Below are 15857 nucleotides of genomic sequence, written 5' to 3'. Positions count from 1 at the left end.
ATCAGCGTGAATCAATCAGAAATTGTGCAAACTGAAAACTGAAAAATAGAAGTACTCCGTTGTTCCGATTGCATCTCCGACAGATAGACACGAGGCCCCGAAGCGCAGCGACCAATCAGAACCCAGAAGTCAGAGAGCCCCCACTAAACCTAAGGATTTAATTTCCCAAAATAGCACCGCGGCGAGCCAGTCCCATCGAACTCGACGCCACGGCGAAATGCGGCGCCGGAACGACGCCGGCGACGGCGACGGCGACGGCGACGGCGCGGGCGATTGGAGGCCGGAAGACGATCCCGCGGAGCCCTCCTGCTCGCTCGAGGGCGGTGGCGACTCGCCGGTGCCGATGCAGGCCTCCTCCGGCGACTCGTTGTGGCAGTGGCGGAGCCAGGGCCTCTCCGAGGTGGTGTTCTCGTGGTCGGTGGACCAAATCCTCAACAAGGACCTGCTCCGAGATAAGGTAAGGATCCTTACCTCCTTCACTCCCTCCCTATCGATTCACTATCTAGCTATTTGGTGTGGGTTGCGAATGATCCGCGTGGATCTGAAGAAACGTGCGACTTTCGACAACCCAATTAGTACGACTTATCCCGGATTCCTGGTGTATTTTTTACCACTATGTAGCCTTTTTGGGTACTTGCCTTGTGCATAGGTGGATAATTTTGCGTGGGACTGGTAATCATGCCAGGTACTTGAAAATTGTACCTTTCACGCGCTTCAATATTAGAGTATTTCACCTATTAGGAGAGCATAACAGAAAATTATTTTGTTACCAGAGGGGAAAATGTAGTAGGACTGCAAGAAATCAAAATGTTCAACTATTTGACAAAAGAAGCCAAGTTGGTATAATGCTTCGTAGATATGTAAACTGTATTTTGCCAATTGCCAAATGAAAAAATGTATTCATGGAAGCAAATGTTGTTACAGGTGTCGAAGATCCCAGATACATTTCACAGCATGGAGCAGTACATGACATCATTTTTTGGACCCCTTTTAGAGGAGGTCCGGGGTGATATGTGTTCAAGCATGGAGGACATCTCCAGAGCTCCATTTGCAAGTGTGCAATCAGTTGATGCAATGAGAAAGGGGAAAGGACTGTATGAGATCAAGCTTGATAGATGGAGGGGAGGGTCTCATGGTTGTGGGACTGAGGGATATAGGCCGAAAGCAGCAGATGTGCTACTGATTTCAGAAACGAGACCAGAAAATCAATCTGATATTCTTAAACAGTCCAAATCCTGTGTCATCATATGGGTCAATAAGGTTCAGGGTAATAAGATGACAGTCAAGGCATCAAGGAGGATGGAGACTGGGGCTCATGGAGATGAGCGGCAACAAATAGGTGTTAACAAGTACGAGAAGTTGTATGCTGAAGGTTTCGACAAGTCATGGGAGATGCTGGATCAAGAAGCAATGGCTCCAAAATCCAGAAACTCATCTGTAAATCAAAAAGTCTGGAAAGAACCTCCAAATGATAGAAAGCGCTCCAAGAACTCTACTGATCCGCAGGAACAAAATGAGACAGGGATATATGGAAATTCATCAAGGCGATGGTCCTTCTATGCTATGTACCTGACTAATATGATAACGTATGATCGTGTTTGGATTGTGCTCCGAAGAGGGCTGACAATGGATTCAAGAATCATTCTTAACATGCTGGGAAAAAACAATCACGTGAGTATCTGTTTCAGTGTCTTCTTCCATGTTATTTTGCACTGCCCAAGCAATTGAACTGTTTTCACATGGACAAAATTCATATGGAATTTTAATCTGATTTACACTATGTAGATGGTACCTATGGATTGTCAAGTTTAATGGTTTTTCTATTTATATATATTTATACGATATGAATGAGATCCATAAACTAATACTAGTTCATCTTATTTTTTGTTTTTGGCACATGATGGAATAATCTATATATTTGCTTACATGCTATTGAACTATATGTTGGAGCTCTTGTTTACTTTACTCATAAATTTGCATATATTCTTGTCGTTTGAATTGATATATAATTTGTGATATTTGGATATCAGAACTTTGTGAAATATTACCACCCTGGTCATGAAGTATTTTTGATTATTTCAAATCGCTTATATTTAGTGAACTCCATCTTGCAGCTCCATCTGCTTACTGTTCATCTGTACACGTTGTGACTTATTGTATCTTATGCCAATCATTACGTTGCTACCATTTAACTTGAGATCACAACCTTCATGTTACATTAACATTTTTTAGTTTAGCTAGAGACTTTCTTATAGTAAAATAACTGAATGTTATGTTTGCTTCACCATATTGTTCTGTATTTTGGTATTGCTATTGCTTCTCTTTGTTTACATAGTCCCTATATGCAACTGTTATGTCCTTCTGCATTTTGTATTGATCACTGAAGGTTTCATATTGATATTGTAGGCTATTAGACATTGTAACTACTGCAGCAATAAATCATATGATGAAATCAAGGGTGGCCTCTGCAATTTTAAACTGAATGAATCACAGCTTGGTGCAGTGGCAAGTTGTATTTCAGCAAGTAATTGTTTTCATAGATCTTCCGTGAGGCTGATTTGGGGGCCCCCTGGCACAGGTAAAACTACAACACTTGCAGTGATGCTACACATGCTTCTGATGAAGAAACAGAGAATTCTTGCATGTGCTCCAACCAACATGGCTGTCTTGCAAGTAGCTTCTCGTCTTATTGGGTTGATTGAGGACTTCTCTCTAAAACATCACTATTCCTTTGGTGACATCATTTTATTTGGTAACAAGGATCGTTTGCACATTGGCAAGGAGTTGTCGAAGATATATTTGGATGATCGTGTCCATAAGTTGCTGAGGTGCTTTAAAAGAGAAAATGGGTGGAAGCATTGTGTGGATTCTGTCCTGAAATTCCTAACAAATTGCATTTCTCGGCACAGAATGTCCCTAGATATACAACCAGCAGGCAGTGGTGAATGCAACCTCACTTTTAAGAAGTACTTTACCAGTAAATTCAGTAGCTTAGCAAAAGAATTGGTAGCATGTATATCAACATTCTCTGACCATCTTCCAGTGGATACCCTGGGCAAGAACTTTGACAAGATGATGTTTCTGAAAAGTTTGTTGGACAAAATGCAGCATTTATTGTGTGCAGATGATGTCTCTGATGAGCTTCTTTTTAAAATCTTCAAGCCTTCTGACAAACTTCCTGACCCTTCTACTAGTCATGATGACCTAGCAGATGATGCAACTGAGGGTCTTCCTGACCTTGACATCTCTCTGGATAACCCTTTGGAGATAAAGTCTATGTGTATTAAAATCCTGATGGATCTTTCGAAAATGCGGCTTCCTTGTGAAGACAATGAGTCTTCAATCAGGGACATGTGTTTGAAGCAAGCAAAACTCATATTTTGCACCGCATCTGGTTCGTTTGATTTGTTCAGGCTGCAAAGCGTGTTGCCTATAAGTATCTTGGTTATCGATGAGGCAGCACAACTAAAAGAATCTGAATCACTGGTTCCTCTCTTGCTCCCAGGAATAGAACATGTTCTGCTAATTGGGGATGAAAACCAGTTATCATCATTGGTAAAGAGTAAGGTATGTTTTTATTTATAAGATCATTTTGAGTACTGTCATGCTCTGTTATCATCCGCATATATGTTACTGGTAATTATTTTGACTTCCATAGTTGCTCATACTTTATCCTTGCTGCTACTTGCTAGATTGCTAAAGATGTTGACTTTGGACGGAGCCTCTATGAGAGATTGTGTGCAATGGATTACAACAAGCACTTGCTGGAAGTACAATATAGAATGCACCCTTGCATCAGTAAATTTCCAAATGCTAAGTTTTACGGTAACCGGATTTCAGATAGTCCCAGTGTCAAGAAGAAAGATTATACCAAGAGTTATCTCCCTGGTCCTATTTATGGTTCTTATTCATTCATTCATATTGAAAATGATATGGAAATGCTTGATGACCTCGGTCAGAGTTCAAAAAATATGGTTGAGGTTGCTGTAGCAGCCAATATTATTGAAAGACTCGCGAAAGGTAATATCCAAAGCTTCAGCTTTCGCAAATCATGTTGAAGGAAAATAATTAGTTGGTAAGCTTCAGGATTTGAATAAAGCTAATTAGTGTTTTGTGTAAAACTACTTTAGAGTGCTGGAAGAAGAGCCGGAGAACCAGTGTTGGTGTGATATCCCCGTATACGGCCCAAGTGATTGCTTTGCAAGAAAAACTTGGAAGAAAGTTTGAGAAACATGAGTTCCTATCGGTTACAGTGAAATCTATCGATGGATTTCAAGGTGGCGAGGAAGACATAATCTTAATTTCAACAGTTAGGTCCAATAAAGATGGGAAAATAGGCTTTCTCTCTGATGCTGGAAGAATTAATGTGGCTTTGACAAGAGCAAAGTACATTTTCTTAATTTGGTGATATTCAAGTATTAGTTTACACCGTATTTTCATTTAAATATCTCAATATTTTCGCCACAGGCACTGCCTTTGGATCCTTGGAAATGGAGCCACTTTGCTTGCTAGCAATTCAATATGGGCAGAATTAGTAAATGATTCGAAAAGACGTGGATGTTTCTTTGAGGCTCGCAAGGACAAGGATTTAGCAGAAACAATGAGGCTTGTAATGAAGGTAATATCATCCTTGTGTGAAATGGAAGGTCTCCATATACCCTGCTCATTAAGTGCGTGTACAGTTCCTTACTAAATCTTAAAGTTGGATTCTTTGGCGATTACTCCTTATGGCTACTCATTTGCTGATACAGACAGGGGTAATGGCTAAGCAAGTGTAATAGCATAATGAGGGTCACCGACTTGATGCTCGTGGTTGAGCACTGGAGCCGTGTAGGCCCCACAGGGTGGTGCTGGCAGCACCTACCTGCTAATCTCGTTAGAGCATTGCTCTGTCATGACTTATGAGTCTCATGAAACTAATTTTCTAAAAATATCGAAATTGGAAAAAGGTAGTGTAATTTGGTATGTATGAAAGATTGAACTAGGTTTGATGTGCTAAGTGGCTAACTAATTTGTGTTTCTGATTCTTCTTTGTTCAGTCATGTTGTCTTATTCAGCAATAGTGTCCTTTATAATGTCCTTCAAAATACTTAAAAGTAGTTTCTTTTTGTATCAGAGAAATGGCCGCAGAATTGATGCAACTGGAGAGCCATCTTGGCCATCAAGGGCAAGGCATGATGTAACCGGTGCTGGCAACAGCACACCAATAAGACGGAGTCAGCTTCCACCTTTTGGCAGTGGAAGGGGCATAAATAATGGTCATGCTTGGCAACAAAATGGCTATGATTTGCGACTAAAGGCAAGTCATCCAAACAAACCTGTTTTCTTAGCTGGTAGAGAGGACAGGCATGGACTGCACTTCGAGCAGCACAGAACCTACAGTAATCAATCACGGGGTGTGCCTGCTAATCAATATTGGCCCAACAGGTTCGGACCTTACCATGATAAGAATGGTGATCCGCAAGGGTTCAGAGGACAGGTTGAGCAGCATCTCGGAGAACATTATCATAGCAGAACTTATCAGGAACCCATCTGCAGTACTTCTCAAACAAGTAATGGTAGGTTTGCTCCTGGATCAGTTCGGAGGGCAGGATCACACAGCCAAACTAGTGTTCTTGGTGAATGGCAACCTTCAGGAGGTTACTGCGACAGGGAATTTCAGAACAGGACTGCTTATCCATTCGGGCCAGTTTCTTCTCAAAGAAGGTTTAATTCATATGGAAATGCTGATCCCCACCTTTCAAGTATGAATAAAGAGAGGCAGCTTAGTCGTCATCCCCAAGGAGCACCTTACACATACAGGGAACGGGCACCGTACAGGGGACATGGTGGTCGAGGTAGAGAAAATCTTTCATTTCATGAGAGAGCAATGAGGGGTGATCGGGATGAACAGGCCAATAACAATCAGATGGAAGAACCTCATTGTCGGGTGCAGAATAGCAGTTCTGAAGCGGCATCCCATGATTTGCCAGTTCCTGAGCAGAGAGGGATGAAAAGAAACTGGTGCAAAGCAGAAGCATCAGATTCACCTCGCCAGGACAATACAAAAGCAAGGCCCAGTGTCAAAAGTGCATATCAGCCTAATTGTCAAGCCCATGATGGCAGTCCTGGAGCTGCATCCCACAAACTGCTAGTCCCCAAGCAGCCCGGGATGAAACGAGAGGGATGTGAAGCTGAGTCATCGAATCCATCCCATCAGGACAACACAAAAGTAAGACCTGAAAGTGCAGATCGACCCCATAATAAAGCACAGGATGAAAGTTCTGGAGTTGCGTCCCTTGAACTCCCAGTTCCTGAGCAGTTGAGAAGAGAGGGATGTGAAGCAGAAGCATCATATTCACCTGACCAGGACAACACAAAAGTAAGTTCTGAAAGTGCAGATCAACCTGATGGTCAAGCACATGATGGCAGCTCTGGAGCTGCTTCACACGAACCACCTGTTCCTGATCGGCCTGAGTTGAAACAAGAGGTATGTGAAGCAGAATCATCAAGTTCACCCCACCAGGATGACACGGAGGCAAGCGCCCAAAGTTTAGATCGACTACATTGCCAGATGCAGGATACAAGTTCTGGAGCCGCTCCCGCTCCCCATCAACTGCATGCTCTTGAGCAGGAGGGATGCATGGAAACAGATTTGGGTGATGCAGAAGCAACCGTTATACCTGATATTAACATTAGACTTGAAAGCATAGAACAAGATAGCTAGATAGAATTCTAAGTTTGATATATGCTTCCTCTACCTTTTTTTTCTGTATAGGCTAGTCATATGATCTTCCCTTTTGTTCTATATCACCCCAAAAGAAAGTATAAGCATGCAGTGTTGTTTTAGATAATTTGTTTTTTGGCTGGTGGACTCTGGTGACCTTCCGGAAATGTTGATTGTTGTAGCCCGAGAAATAAGATCAAGTGTATGTCCGGGTTGCAGGCTGTTTGTGTAACTTTGATGTTCTCTTAGGTTTCAGCTGGTGTGGGAGCTGAGAAATTGGACATGGGCAACTCAGATCGCCAACAGGCTTGCTCGAAAAGCCCTCTGCTGTTTCCCGTGGTACAAGCTGCAGCAGCTCTGAAGCTCTCTATCACTCAAAAGCACCAATCATATTGGCAACAACGGTGTTCCTTTACGCTTCATAGTTCGCCGTGCGTGCCTGCGTGGGCATCTCAACCCATGTTCGCTGCCGCACGGCTGAATAACACTTGGGTTGGACAAGGCGGTATTGTAGGCTGAGCTGGGCACATCTACATGGTCTTCATTGCGCCTGCAGGTGCAGAGGCTACACAACCGCCAGACTTGTCTTTCTATCTGTTTTAAGAAAGGACCCGATATAACTGGCATGTCGACATGCACGGTGCTTCTTGCCAAGCAAAGTGAGTTGTACAATTCACGACTCAGGCCTCGAGTAAAATTTACAGCTGTTGACCGATCTGCAGGATCTATCAGCTTCAAGGAACAACCGAGGGCTCAGGTTCGATTCAAACTCGTACAACATCCACACACTCCTGATATACAATTTTCATGTCGCAGAGGTGAAATCAAGGGGATTGAAACAAATACGTGAACGCAATTGCTGTGACCGCGTACAGGCTACAGGGCACTGAGAACAAATGTCTGCATACTTAAGTTACAATTTCTAAACCTGTAAACAGTACATTGCACTTCTTTTTTACACGCAATAGTAACCTGACATTCTAAAGGCTTCCTCGTACAAAACCTGGGCAAGCTTCGAAGCAACTGCGGCGATTTTCACATTGCCTTTCCTGTATTTACCACGCTGTATAGACTCTGTAAAAACATTTTGTCTGTACCAGCCAGGGCTGCTCTAATGGATAGGATGGTACTGTGTGATCCCACGTTTTGGTGGCAGTTTCCTTAGGATAAACAGAACCATAGCTGAAGGTACAATCTCGACCATCTGCAAAACGATTTCACGAATCCAACCAGGCATCAGAAAAAGTTGGGTTACTCAATGGCTGGAAGGTATGCCTCTGTATTTCACTGAAAAATTCAGAAGACAGCTAAACATGCACAGATGATATCTATAAAGCACTCAGAAGATTAACTCTTTTTTTATTTCAAATTATATGACGATGCCCCCTGATAATCCCCTGGCCTATTTTCTTGAGAAGCGCCTTCAGTATACTTTTTTGTTTAAATTACTGTTTCTAGCACTTTGATTCAATTGGTGTGCCTTGTACATGAAACTTATCACCGCAAGCTCTTGTAGAATGATGGCATTCGTAAGCCTCAGCTCTATTTCCCTGATCTGTTATAATAATAGATCATGGACCTATGTCATCTGAAGCCAAATCTAAATTCATACAGTAGGGGACTATACAAAACTGAGCAATTCGTGCAGCATTCAGCCAGACATTACCTTGTTTCAGGAACACATGATTATCCTTGTCAATTTTGTGCTATTTTGCAAAGATATTAGTAGCCGTTGGCACCTCGGACAGTGGAAACTCAGGGAGCAATCCGTACACTCTGGCCAGGGTGACTGGTTTGAACCAACCTGAGTGCTGTTTTAAAACGTGTTCCCCTTACCAGAAGATCCAGGCCCTGCTATTCGGTTTTCTCTGAGAACGCATATCGAGGAGCACCGAGAACGTTCTCAACACAACACTATGTGTCATCCTACTCCTTATACCTAATAGCAAGATGAGATCTCTAGATTTCACATTATAAGTCCTATAGCAACTCTATACCTTAAATGTGACTAACCTCAATATCTACAACTTGGTTGTCTACACATGGATATTCAAGATTGGAGGTATATAAATTCTCCATCCAGCAGAAATCATTTACTATGAATCTAGAAATGCATGGTACGTAAAATTAACATTAGTTTCAAAGCTGCTGAGACTATTGGGATTTCTTGGTACGTAACATAGACTAATTTTCATTATTGTATTAGTGATTAAGCTGTGTTAACAACTTAACGTCTTAATGCTGGCTTGGTCATACAAAAATCCACATCAGGATGCAAGTCAAATGCACAAGTGATACTCAACATTGTGGATACGAGGCAACATAATTCAATGGAAGCATACCAGGTAATAAAAGAAATTCAGAATTGGATGGCTCAGGACATCAAGATCAGCTGCTTTATCAAATGCATTGAGGCACATCTGAAAATTACACACTCAAGTTAGTAAAAGCTGTAACTTACCTAACTAAATTAGTACTCCCTCCGTCTGGATTTATAAGGCTTGCATAAATTTTTGTGCCAAACTTTGACCAAAAATTACGTTAGTAATACGAGGTTATTATGGCACAAAAATGACATTCTTGAATTCATATTCTCATGGCATAACTTTTATATACTTGTATTAAATATTATTTGTATAATTGTTGGTCTAAGTTTGGCATAAAATTCCGTGCAGGCTTCTAAAACTGGATGGAGGAAGTAGTAGAGTAGCATAGTTCAAAGGACTTGCAAGTACATACCATGACACATCTGATCAAGAAACAAGTAAAGCAGATTGTAGTCACATAGCCAACCTGCAAGACAGATACGACATAACCATAATCCATATAGTTGTCATAACAAGCCTCCGAAAATAAGATCAATGGGACACCAGTATACCTCCTGCAATTTTTTGCGCCTTCCTTTTGATTCTACGGGGAAACGTTGCAACATGAGGAATAACCTACAGTAATAGACAGAATATCAAATACCGTATCAGTTGGTAAAGTGTTGCTACAAGCATTGTCTAAACGGTTGTTATTGAATGCAATGTAACGTTCCAGACTTTCACTGGTAAACTAATTCAGTTTAGCATACAATTAATAAAAGATGAAGCTACGGTGCACAAAGGAACACTAGTAGAAACTAGTAGAATGGTGGTGCCGCAAGCATAAAAGTTGTTACATAACGCAAATAACAGGTCTGGGTTTTCAGCAGTGAATATATGGGTCTAACTCGCAGAATGCTACAATTTATTATAACAACTTCTTAGCCAGGCAAGTATTACCTCCCACCATACAGAAGGAACCCAAAAGCTGCAAAGAGTGATACGCCTGAAACATTATAGCATATTATTAGCTGAAGAGATCAACACGTTGACACTCCACATTCCATAGAGGGAGCTTGTATCACACAACATGTCAAGAAGATGCGTCGCCGATATCCCGCTTTACATGAGAAAGTACTGGTAGAGGGAGAGGGAGAGAGCAAAGAAAGCGAGTGATTTACCTGCAAAGAACATCTTTGACAATATGACCATAACTCGAACTGGTTTCCACCACAAAACCAACCAAAGACTTATCTGAAAATTTAGAATTCATGCATATTAACGCATCTCTGGTGTGGATAAAGTATACTGTTCCTAATTTGCATGAACCAATTGAACAGGTGTAAATGCAAGAAGATAGAACATGGTCGTATTTCCTTAACAGATGGTACCAGTTAAGGTTGTTTCTATGTGGGTTCTCAAGACAAAATGATACATTGTACTTGCAATGAATAAACCAAGGAATCAATTGCATGTACTCCCTCCGTTCCATAATTCTTGTCGAAATCTTACATGTATCTAGACACTTTTTAGGAATAGATACATCCAGTTTTGGGCAAATTTGAGACAAGAATTATGGAACGGAGGGAGTACTAAATATTTCAGGAGACTTGCCCATTTGAATGATTTCCTATATAAAGTATATAGGTAATCTAGGTCTAGGCAAATAAACAAAATATATTATAAAAAATACATCAAGAATGTTATGGCCACCACAATTTAGTAACACAGGCCCCATGCCATCTTGCGATTGATTGTATCAAACTCTTTGTTTAAGTAATACACAACCCATTTTTTTTAAAAAGGAATGTTATAACTACCACTTCTCATTCGTGATAGCAAAAAAAGGACTAGGACTAGGCAAGGTTCATCTCATTGGTCATAGTAACACAGGCCCCACTCCTAGGTATCTAAAAGGATTTCAGAATGCCACAGGCTCACAGCTACAAGCTATAATGTATTAAGATGTACAGTACTCCTAGTAAATGTCCAGATATGCATAACATGATTTGTAAATCATGCATCATTCCAAGCAGTCATAAGTGAAAAGTTTCGCGCATGAGCTCATAAACTTAGTTGATCTAAATTATGATGATGGGAAAATTTATTTACTAAGTTACCTGAATCGCATAAACCACACCATTGATCCAATAGAAAGTTGGCCTGAGCCCATCAGTCGACATTGCTCGTGCCTAGCAAATAATATAACAAGTTAACAGATGCAACAGCAATAATAAAACATCACAAGAAACTACGAAACACAAGTCAGTATAGCACCTGATAGTAAATTTCAGCCCAGAACAGCACCAACAGGGCATATGTTGTGAAGAATGCAAGCCCAGGCATATCAAGAATCACATGTTGAAGTATCTGCAGTACCACATTGCTTAAAACATTAAAACCCCAATGAGTTCAAGCACCAATAAATTCATCAAATCAGCCACAGACCTCTGGTTGTATGAGCTGCATGTTTCGCCGCAGCACAAACACGATGGATCGCACTGAATAGCAAACATAGATCACTGAATCAAACCAGACCCACGACACAAGCAACGCACGGCAAAGAGAACAGAACAAACGTGTTACTCACCGCCGTTCACGACAAAGTTAAGGAAATGGAACACCTTCTGCGTCGTCCACCCATACTCGGGCACCCTACACTCGATTCTGATCAATTGGACCTACGATAGAAATTGAGCTCTAACAAGTTAATCCTTTTGCAACATTCATGATCCTGCCACACGATTCTTTGCAGAATCCCCAATTCTGAAATCATGCGCCCACGAATCAAGCCAACGCGCGCAAACGAGTCAAAAATAAAAACGCACATGAGCACATAATCCATAGGATCGGGTCAGGAGACGACAGATCGGAACGTATTGGGGTCATGCGGGGGAGGCGGGCGGGCTTACAAGAGCGACGACGGAGACGAGGCCGTAGAGCACGGCGAGGGCGTGGAAGACGCGGTCCTGCCACATCGGTGAGGCGTTCACGTCTTTCCACCAGTCCACCGCGCCGTTGAGCGCCGATGCGGACGTCGCCGCCGCGGCGTCCACCGCAAAGACCCGCCCCATCCCCGCGCGCCCGCCTGTCGCTGTCGCGCCGAGGCCAGATGGAGGCGCCGCCCGCAGATTTGGGGGAGGGGAGGGGCGGGCGGATCGCGACGGCGCGTGCGGGGAGGAAGGCGACGCGAGGGGGATTCGAAATCGAAATGGATTTGGGCTTCGGTTTCGCTCTCGCGTCGCGTTGCGTGGAGGGCAGGGGAAGGAGAAGAAGGTTCGAGCCTCTCCTCCGCCTTCGTGCTCCGCGGGTGGTGAGAAATGACCGGGGACACCTGGGCGGTGATTTGCTCGCTTCTGTGGACCTGGTCTACAATGGAGCAGCAGCGAAAGGGGGAGGTGGCGAGAGTGCCGGTGCATAGACCTGGTGCAGGGGTAGTGGGGGAGAAGCGGGCCCTTGGTCCAGCGGGGCGCAACGGGTTCATGAGATGGCAACTTCGAGTTCGGACAGGGTATCGATCGAATCAAACTGCCGCGACACCAGTCGGTACACGTATGCAATTTATGGTTGCAATGAATTTTCAGTTTTATTTCGGCTTTGACCGTGTTCTACGGTTTCTACTCGGTCAGCAACGCTGCTACAGAAAGGTTTATCAGTAACGGTTAAAAAGTACATCAGTAATGGTCGGGGCCGTTGTTACTAACTTTTAATGATGGGTATCATCGGTCGCATGACCGTTACTGATGTACCAATCATCAGTGGCGGGCGCGGAAACATGGTCATTATCAATGACGGTTGGGTCGGGCCGCCCGCCACTGATGATTGGTACATCAGTAACGGTCGTTTTGCCACATCAGTGTCGGGAGACGACCGACACTGATACATTTTCAGTAACTAAAAAAATAATTAAAAATACACAGCACATATATATTTGGAATACATACCACGGCATATATATTTTGAATTAAAACCACAGCCACTTGCATAGCACGGCACATATATTTAAAGCATACAAATGTATATAAAGACGCATCATTTAAAGCATATAAAGAATACAAATGATCTCACTTCACGAAATTGATACAAAGTGTCAAAATTTCATAGCAAAATCAAGTTTGAAGCTATTGTTGCGGGTGAATCCTAGTAACCACTTGTTCCATGCGTTCGTAGAAGTCCCCACTAGGCTTGATGACCTCATTGTTGATGAGATGGGCGAACTCCCTTTGAATGTTATACACGATTCATTTAGGTCGGTGTGCCATTGTCATTCGGGGCTGCCAGTACTCTTCCACAGCCGCGACTGACCCCTTCCACTCAGGCTTGAACATGCTGGCATTCTCCATAAGGATGTGACAGCAGTAATAGCCACAGTACACACTGTCGGCCAGCTGTTTCTGGCAAGGGAACCTGTGGTTGTGGTGAGTCTCGTCTTTATAGCCTTTACCATCTAGTTTTCCCTTGCTCGCACCTTTCCAAGCAGTGTAAATGAGTGATATGATGGGTTTCCAGTAGCGACCTCGAACACCCTTCTTCGGAAGTAGTGAATCGAAATAGTACACCGCAGACCAAGGCAAACAAATGAGTAGTGTCACCCAATGGTCTCTGTTTTCAAAAGAAAGAAACTTTAGTACTAAGGGTGTATAAGAAAGACTGAATTAGAAAAACAAACGGTTCCATATATAAAATTCAACTTACTCCTAAGGAAAAAGAGGATAAAGTCGTGGTCCGCATATTTTTCCAGACATGCCACCATGTATTTAGATGCCAGGGTTCTTGAGTGATCCTTTTCTGGCTCAAGACCGATGTCACCGTAATTGAACACCGCGGGGTCTATAATGGCTACTTTTTTTTATCTCCATTCGCCGCATTCCCTTATTTGGTAGGCAAACCACAGCCTTAAGAGGTTGATATCAAGCTTTTGGTGGTTGAAGAGGTGGAACAGTTTGTTAAATTCCACACTAAAGGTGATAGGACGTTCCTGAATGGCTTCAGTTTCTTGGTCAAAGAAGCCATAGTCTCGTGGGATTCGAACATTGATTTGTTGGGCATGCTGTTGAGAACCAGCTGATGCTTGCATGTAGAACTGATGAAGCTCTTGCATCTCTCTGGACACGGCACGCAATGAAGCTTCAGTGAGCATCGGTCTTCCAAGATAGTAAATAAGCACCCGGTCAAACTTCCTAGCCACGAAATAGGATCCGTCTTCGAATCTCTGACCTTGACGGGGGTTCTTCATGAGAATGTCAGGCCTATTGTCTTCCCACACTCCAGTGATGTCAGGCACATTGTGCATCTCATCTTGCTTGACATTCGAGGAGTCCTTGATGGTCTTGCCGCTGCGCCCTCTCTTTTTATGCCTCCTCTTATTGTCCCAATCCTTTTGCTCCTCTGCCTTGTACTTGTCATCGATATTGCGGCCACCCATGGACTCAGCGGCACCCAAGAGAGAGAAGGTAGGAGGTGTTGGAAATATGCCCTAGAGGCAATAATAAATTTGTTATTATCATATTTCATTGTTCTTGATAAATGTTTATTGCCCATGCTATAATTGTATTGATTGGAAACTCAAATACATGTGTGGATAAATAAACAAATACCGTTTCCCTAATACGCCTCTACTAGATTAGCTCGTTGATTAAAGATGGTTAAGGTTTCCTAACCATAGACATGTGTTGTCATTTAATAACGAGATCATATCATTAGGAGAATGATGTGATGGACAGACCCAAACCTAAACATAGCTTTTGATCGTGTCACTTAAGTTTAAGTTGCTTATGTTTTATTATGTCAAGTATTATTTCTTTAGACCATGAGATCATGCCACTCCCTAGTACCGGAAGAATACTTTGTGGGCATCAACCGTCATCTCGTAACTGGGTGATCATAAAGGTGTTTTTCAGGTATCCCAGAAGGTGCTTGTTGGGTTGTATGGATCAAGACTGGGATTTGTCACTCCTTGTGACGGAGAGATATCTCTGGGCCCTCTCGGTAATATAACATCCTAATGAGCTTGCAAGCATGCGACTAATGTGTTTAGTTGCGGGGGTATTATATTACGGAACGAGTAAAGAGAACTTGCCGGTAACGAGATTAAACTAGGTATGGCGATACCGACGATCAAATCTCGGGCAAGTAATATATCGCGAGACAAAGAGAATTGGATACTGGATTAATTGAATCCTCGACATAGTGGTTCAACCGATGAGATCTTCGTGGAATATGTGGGAACTATTATGGACATTCAGGTCCCGCTATTGGTTATTGATATTTGATCATGTCCACATGTTCTCGAACCCGTAGGGTCACACACTTAACGTTTCATGTTGCTTGGGTTAGATGAGATAAATGATGATGATATCGAATTATGATTCGGAGTCTTGGATGGGATCCTAGACGCAACGAGGAGCTCCGAAATGTTCCGGAGATAAAGATTTATATATGGAAAGTTGTTTTCAGGGTTCTGGAAAGTTTGGAATATTTCCCGGTTTTGACCGGGAAGCTTCTAGAAGGTTCCGGAGGGATCCGGAGGGTTCCACCTTGAGGCCCACCTATCCCTGGGCTAAATGGGCCTGTGAGGGAGCACCCTGGCCTTAATGGGCCGAGGGGCTAGCCCACAGGGCCCATGCGGCCAGGAGGAGAGTCCTGGCCGCGGGAGAGTCCTGGCCGCATGAGAGTCCTGGCCACGGGATAGTCCTGGCCGGCCACGCCTCCTCTACCCCTATATAAATAGAAGGGGGGGCAAGGGAGAGAGACACCCCAAGCTTTCAGTTGGATCTCTCTCCCCTGAGCCCTCCTCTCCTCCTCTTCTCACGCGCACGGCGTAGCCCTGCCCGTGAGAATATTCA

General features: G+C 43.1%; 2 protein-coding genes across 3 annotated transcripts; one reads left to right on the top strand and one right to left on the bottom strand.

Annotated features, from left to right (window-relative positions):
* Nucleotides 1-64: 64 nt before the first annotated feature.
* LOC100831140 lies at nt 65-6938 on the top strand. Of its 2 annotated transcripts, none has more exons than XM_010236646.3 (7): nt 65-457; nt 925-1671; nt 2407-3567; nt 3693-4020; nt 4131-4386; nt 4468-4618; nt 5117-6938. In XM_010236646.3, the coding sequence occupies exons 1-7, from the start codon at nt 218-220 to the stop codon at nt 6704-6706; spliced, it is 4473 nt and encodes a 1490-aa protein (XP_010234948.1). In that variant the 5' UTR covers nt 65-217; the 3' UTR covers nt 6707-6938. The 2 variants fall into 2 exon arrangements, with proteins under 2 accessions (XP_010234948.1, XP_024316714.1); XM_024460946.1 differs by lacking the exon at nt 65-457 and adding an exon at nt 779-840.
* A 501-nt stretch (nt 6939-7439) lies between these two features.
* On the bottom strand, nt 7440-12312 carry LOC100824718 (tobamovirus multiplication protein 3). The gene is made up of 11 exons (XM_003574213.4): nt 11925-12312; nt 11603-11693; nt 11461-11513; nt 11290-11382; nt 11133-11204; nt 10194-10266; nt 9973-10018; nt 9585-9648; nt 9446-9499; nt 9049-9126; nt 7440-7910 (listed from the first exon to the last, which is right to left on the bottom strand). The coding sequence occupies exons 1-11, from the start codon at nt 12084-12086 to the stop codon at nt 7818-7820; spliced, it is 879 nt and encodes a 292-aa protein (XP_003574261.1). The 5' UTR covers nt 12087-12312; the 3' UTR covers nt 7440-7817.
* Nucleotides 12313-15857: the final 3545 nt, after the last annotated feature.

The sequence above is a fragment of the Brachypodium distachyon genome, chromosome 3, assembly GCF_000005505.3.
Source record: "Brachypodium distachyon strain Bd21 chromosome 3, Brachypodium_distachyon_v3.0, whole genome shotgun sequence".
Taxonomy (NCBI): Eukaryota; Viridiplantae; Streptophyta; class Magnoliopsida; order Poales; family Poaceae; genus Brachypodium; species Brachypodium distachyon.
Note: the sequence above shows the minus strand (reverse complement) of the source record. Positions and strands in the feature narration are given on the sequence as shown.

Excerpts from the sequence above, each read along its gene's own strand:
- LOC100831140 (XM_010236646.3), top strand. The coding sequence starts at position 218 with ATGCGGCGCCGGAACGACGCCGGCGACGGCGACGGCGACGGCGACGGC. Across the intron at positions 1,672-2,406 it reads TGCTGGGAAAAAACAATCAC|GCTATTAGACATTGTAACTA; the intron begins GTGAGTATCTGT and ends TTGATATTGTAG. Across the intron at positions 4,387-4,467 it reads GTGGCTTTGACAAGAGCAAA|GCACTGCCTTTGGATCCTTG; the intron begins GTACATTTTCTT and ends TTTTCGCCACAG.
- LOC100824718 (XM_003574213.4), bottom strand. The coding sequence starts at position 12,086 with ATGGGGCGGGTCTTTGCGGTGGACGCCGCGGCGGCGACGTCCGCATCG. Across the intron at positions 9,500-9,584 it reads GGCGCAAAAAATTGCAGGAG|GTTGGCTATGTGACTACAAT; the intron begins GTATACTGGTGT and ends TCTGTCTTGCAG. Across the intron at positions 7,911-9,048 it reads TGAATTTCTTTTATTACCTG|ATGGTCGAGATTGTACCTTC; the intron begins GTATGCTTCCAT and ends ATCGTTTTGCAG.